This window comes from Amblyomma maculatum, chromosome 4, assembly GCF_055883805.1.
Source record: "Amblyomma maculatum isolate TAMU_Amacu chromosome 4, ASM5588380v1, whole genome shotgun sequence".
Taxonomy (NCBI): Eukaryota; Metazoa; Arthropoda; class Arachnida; order Ixodida; family Ixodidae; genus Amblyomma; species Amblyomma maculatum.
The window spans coordinates 23,849,158-23,855,157 of NC_139347.1; the positions used below are offsets into that span (position 1 = coordinate 23,849,158).

The 6,000-nt window shown below is 45.6% G+C and overlaps 1 protein-coding gene across 3 annotated transcripts in view; it reads right to left on the bottom strand.

Annotated features, from left to right (window-relative positions):
- LOC146190509 (uncharacterized) overlaps positions 1-5,133 on the bottom strand; it is a 110,871-nt gene extending 105,738 nt beyond the window's left edge. For 2 of the 3 annotated variants that reach the window (XM_084600913.1, XM_084600914.1), the window contains exons 1-3: positions 4,929-5,133; positions 4,468-4,563; positions 4,232-4,347 (exon numbers count right to left, since the gene is read on the bottom strand). In XM_084600913.1, coding sequence (XP_084457039.1) covers positions 4,232-4,322 — 91 coding nt within the window. In that variant the 5' untranslated portion in view covers positions 4,323-4,347; positions 4,468-4,563; positions 4,929-5,133. The remainder of the gene's footprint in view (positions 1-4,231; positions 4,348-4,467; positions 4,564-4,928) is intronic. The other variant, XM_084600912.1, reaches the window with a different exon arrangement.
- Positions 5,134-6,000: the final 867 nt, after the last annotated feature.

Genomic DNA, 6,000 nt, shown 5'->3' on the forward strand with positions numbered 1-6,000 from the left:
CTCATATGTACCTTATAAAAGTGAAATGAATGAACCAGGGAGTGAATAAATTAGAAATGTAGGACTGTAGGTTTTTAAAAATGTCATTTTCAAAGTTTTTTTTTGCAATTTTCAGCCCCTCAAGAGCCCTGTCCCCTCTTAAAGAAACTAAGAAGAACTCTAATTTTTAGAAAATATTTCCATGGATTTCACAGCTTCTGTGACATTAGTGCAGTAGCAAAATAAATTATTGCAGAGAAAAAAATGTACTTAAGCTCCTGTCAGAGGCCAACAGGATTCTGCATTCAGCACTTGGATATGAACGATAACGTAGCCTGGACACAGGAGCACTCATGCAAAAAAAAAAAAAAAAGCAGACTTCCTGGACCGTTTGGTTGTGAAAATGCTGAATGGTACTAATCCTTCGCTTTTCAGTCTAATCCTTCCAACATTTCACAACTCATGAAAACACCCTTTGAGACAGAAGCGGTGTCTCTTCAAATCAAATCAAATTTTATTTTCCTTTGCACAAAGTACAAGGATGGAGCAGCTGCAAAAAGCTACTGCTACCAGCAGCTTGACTAGGCGACTGCCTCCACTCATGACAGCAGCAGAGGCATAATATAAAACAATCCACTATCGAAATAGCAAAAGGAGAGTTACAAATGTACTGTAATACGAGACAACATATACAGTGTCACAAAAAAAGAAAATAAGGAAAAAATCTCACTATCAAAATCAAAATAATGGAGCATTACAAATACACTGTCATACGAGCCAACATATATTGTTTCACAAGAAGGGAACATGGGATTGACGGGATCAAGAGGAAAATCATGCAGAGTTCACATTTCACATTGTTGGATTATTATACCCCAAGAACAAATGTTTCAAATAACTTTTAGACATCGTAGTTATATCGATGGACTGATGAGCATAACTGTTGAGAACTGGCAGAGTAAAGGCTAATGACTGTTGGGCATAGTTGTTTGGCAGGGTTGATATATAGAAAACCTCTGGGCGACCGCCACACTGACCCTACAAACTCCATTGAACTAAAGCAACTAACACTGTCAAGGTATTTCCATTCAATAAGAAGAAAGGTAGATATTGTACAACTACTAGAAAGCACATTTCATGGGAACCAACAGGGCCACTGAGTTTACGTAAATAATATATGCCCTTAAAGAGCCCCTGAAACTCAAACTGACCAAATGCATAGCACTGTTTACACAGTGAAAGCTTGTTCATTCAAACTACTCTACTCGGTCCGGCCAAGCTTCATAGAAGTTTGTGTGCTAAAGAGCCCTTTAATTCAAATGAGAGTCTGTTCCGCAACGGATAGTTCAAACAGCCCAGCGCCTTGTCTCGGTTGCCTGGTGCCCAGCACATATGGCCAGGAAAACGCCGACGCGATAGGTCAGCTTACAGTTACCGAGGCTGTGCGCGTCGAAAATGGGGACAAAAGATAAAACCGAGTAGAGCCATGGAAGCGTCAGTAAAGTTTAACCTATGACCAGCGCGGCGTCCTGCAAGTAGGGGGTTGGCACCGTGGCAGTGGCTGCTTGCTGCCTGTGCTGCATGACCTCAGACTAGCAGCTAAATGCTTGTTATTTCGACCTCCCAAATTCGGAAAAACGGATAAGCATTTCTGTCAGCGCAGTCCCAGCCAATGCCCAGGTAATGCCATGGCGTCCGACAGGTGCTAAGCGTCTCGCACCGATTGGGCCGCATCCGGATATGGCAGCATGACACTAATTGTTAAAACAGTACTCCTCAAACCTGAACTACATGCTATGCAGTCAACCATGTACCTCAGACATGCACTCTATGTCAAGCATGACTATACACAGCCTCATCCAACACTACCTTAACAGGCAGACTACGTAGTTTCAGTTTCGCTTTAACGAGTTTTGCGCCGTTTCAGTCTGCACCAACCCGCGGCAACGGCAGCCATTAGCTGAACATCAGATGGCCAGATGCGCGTCATTTCAGACAGCAGTATCAGGTTTCTTGCGCGTTTTTCCATCGTGGTTCTTCCGCTGCTCTCTAAATGAGCGCTCGTCAAGTGCCGTTCAGCGCATCGTACGGTGAAGCCTCACACGCGACGCAGGCTGCTTGTGAAGGACCCACACTGCCGCTATGGCACCAAGTGTCAGCACATGGGTGCCTTTGAGTTTAACAACCAGCAAAATGCAACTGGGCTTGAATCAGGGTTCCCTGGCTCTAGTCTAGCGCCCTCACCACTGAGCCATTGTGTTGGGGGAGTGCCAAATTGTAAAGCAACCCCCCAAAAAGTATCCAATTTCTACTTCAACATTTTGATGGGAGCTATAAATTAGCTTTTTCTGCACTGAAAAGAGCCCATGAATTATAAGAATGACCCAAGTGACTATGAACCCTCTGCAGTCTCAAGCATGGAATCTGTGAGCATGGCCGTATTTGACAGTGCCACGAACGTGACAGGATAAAGAAATTGGGCAGGGCTGGAAGATAAAGAACGGGATTTCATACCATGACCCTAGAAAGGCTTTCACATTAACAAAAATTAATGAAGTGTGACAGATACTGCTCCTTTCCTTTCCAGTAAACCAACCGATTTATTAACCCTTTGACTGCTTTTGCCGTACGGCAAAACCATCCCAAGGCGTTTTTGCCATTCGAGTACTGTGCCGAGCGCCTAGTGTGTAAAAAAATTTGACACTGGGGGTGAATTTTTTTTTTTAATATTCGACAAGCAAGGGGTTAACATCTGAAACTTGGTTGCATTCAGTACGGAAAGCAGCAAGCATGCAGATTCCCTGAAGCTATAATACATAGGCCGAAACATTAACCATCGTTCCTATTTGGAAGATGGCATTTCACCATCAGGCGTCTCTGAAATAACAGATTTTTCTCTGGCTCAAGTGAAACACCTGACCATGGTGTTTCTGCCCTAGTATCGCTACTGGGAATCGGAACACCATTTTTCGTATTCAACACGCACTATGCTGTTTCTGCCAAGTCACATCTGTGGCACTACCAATTTATTAATTTTTTCAATTTATTGGAACATTGGACTGAAGTCATGCCCACTACATACTGCAGTAATACCGATGAAGGTGCCCACACTACTGTGCCTCGGCATATTTTTAAACTTAGGCCCAAATTGGACCTTGTACAGATTATGTGCCAGAACATGTAAAATTAGAAAGAAGCAACATAGTGTGCAACTGCACTTTGGGTTCTTTCACAGTAGTGTACTGAAGGAAATGAATGATGCATGACCCCTGGTAGGAAACTTGCATGCCAGGTTCTATTAAGAGATGGCTAGGGCTTAAATATGTTAAGGTAGAATTAAAGGGACTGCCTAAAGTGAAACATGATTAGCCAGGTGCATAAAACTCCCTGAAGGAGGGCACACTGCAGTAAAGTTCACGAATGAAAGCCGAATGCGACTAAAGAGCATTCGAGACTCGCTACATTACAGAAATTAAAACAAAAATCTATGAATTTAATGGCATTACATTTATTTACCCTCCTTCAGGGAGGGTACCACTTGCAGCAAGGGCATCACATTATACAAGGGAGGCAGGTACACAAATTTATTGCTCTGAATCACACGATTGTGGTTGAGGACCCCAGATTAAGATATGCAAGTGCTGAAATCATACAGCACAGGTCATTTTCGCGCAACAATGGACAGATATGAGTAGTCTAGGAGTAATCGCACCAAAATGTTAAATAGAACTTAATTTGTCCGCTGACCTGAGTGGAAGATCGGCAGGCCTCAGGCCAAACAGTATGCTGTGCAAGCTAGCAGGCCACAATTAGCAACACCACACGTATATAGCATGTATGAAAGCCACAAAGTCCCGAGGAAGACACTTCTGTTCACGCTGCATGTTTTGTATCTTTTCTGTCACCTGATATACATTAAGCCAACAAAGGAATTATTTCCTGCGCTGTTATCAACACCTCAGCACAATTAATTTATGCATGACCGCAACTAAACTCGCGAAGTCAGTCAGCTGCAGATATGCCAGCACAAGTAAGATAAATGTAAAACAAAAAAGAAAAAGTCTCCAACAATGAACGGAATAACTGCGATGTGTTGTAAATGAAAAGCAAACTTGACAGAATTATCAGATCACCGAAAGTACTGAGACGCAAGTCGAACCGTTAAGTCCACGTGAGCTGTTGCTGACGTGACTTAACGGTTCGACTTGCAGTTAAAATTTGATACAGCCCAAAATCCCATTTGAGCACTTACCCTCTAGTCGACGCAATGGAATACCCGACTTCTCGCTAGTGAGAATGGACCGAAGAATGGTCCCCACCTCTTCAGGGGACTCGGTCCCCATGTCTGAGTGCGTTCAGCACCCCCCACTGCAAAAACAAACGAACATAAAAAGGGAAGAAATGATAATATCGGATATTAAGTGGAAAAGGTAATAAAAGCAGATCAATGCGATTGGAATGTCTTTTGAAAACACGTGCAAGTTTTACCTGAAGGTGTGTGGCAACAACGCCCGGCGAAAGCGTTCGAATGAGGCGAAAGCGTTCGAAAAGCGCTTTGCTTGTTTCTCACACTACGGCAGGAACCTGAAAAGCGAACCAACAAAACAGCGGGTATCTGTTTTAGAACAGCGTCTGAAGCTCGCACAGCTTGTGCCAACTCTGGCCTGCAGTATTTTGAAATAAATAGAAATGACAGAACAGCGCCGCGTTTCACGAGGACCCGGACAGAACAAACAGCTATAGACTACCGTAATTGGCAAACGGTAGTTTTTAACCTGAGAACAAAACACCCCAATTCTGCGCATTTTGCACTGTACGAAAAAAAAAAAAAAAAGGCACGTCTCGCTTTTGACGAAAATGAACACAGAAGAAAAAGGCGGGAGAAAGAGCCCGCCAGTCATTAAAACACCAATCTCCACTGTCCTAACAAATCCCGAAAATGCACTCACCCCCTCTTCACTGCGGACGCCGAAGTGTCTACCTCAAATTAAAATCTGGTCAACGCTAAGACCTTTAAATTATGACACAGCGCCAATGTTCCGTCCCAACGCACGAACACTTGTCAAGCACTTTCCAGACTGCGCGACACGAGAATGGAAGTTGGGATGTTGGAACAGACTGGCTGGCTGGCTGGCTGGGCTGGCTGCGACTCGTGCGAATGCCATGCAGTCGGGACGACCGGGGCGACACCACCGTGGGCGACACAAATAGGTGTCTATGGTGTCTAGCCAACAGCATCCAGCATCACGTGCCTCAGCCCGTGACGTCAGTGTATATGCGGCGAAGCTGGTGAAGGCATGGATGGGAAAAAATTTATTTCATCGGCTTTAAGAGGTTCAGTCAGTTTGATTGCTGGCCACGCCAGATGGCCGCCAGTTGCGTCCTGTCGGCGATCTCTTCGGCCCACTCAGTGACCCGAGCCTGGATGGCCGGGTCCGAGCAGCGCTCCCACTCCTCCAGAGATGGAGCTGGCAGCAAATCGGCGGGTGGCGGATAGGCCGTGCACCCCCATGTAATGTGGTCTAAAGTAGCGTCGACGCCACACTCTTTGCATTCAAGCTCAACCTGCTCTTTGAATATATATGAATAAACTTTGGGGCAGGGGAAGGAGCGGGTTTGTAGCTGGCGCCAGAGTAATGAATTGTGTGGTGGAGGGAAGATATGCGCCTTCCCAGGCTAAAATGGCGAATTATATCATGGAACGAGAGCAAGCCCTCCCTTGTGCCCGCGGGAAACGAGGTGCTCACCGCCCGGCCGACGAACCCTCGGGCATATTCGTGAGCCTTCTCGTTCCCGGGATTGCCCGAGTGAGCCGGAACCCATACCAGTTCTATCGTCCTACCAGGGACTGGATGGTAGCTTTTAAGGATATTCCTGGCGGCAGCCGACAGACGGCCCCTCCCGAAATTCCGTACGGCTGTTTTGGAATCACTGACTATATAACATCTGCTTCGGTAAAAGCGATAGCCAGCGCGATGGCTGCTTCCTCTGCAGCCTCGGAGGTTCTGGTGCGTACAGTAG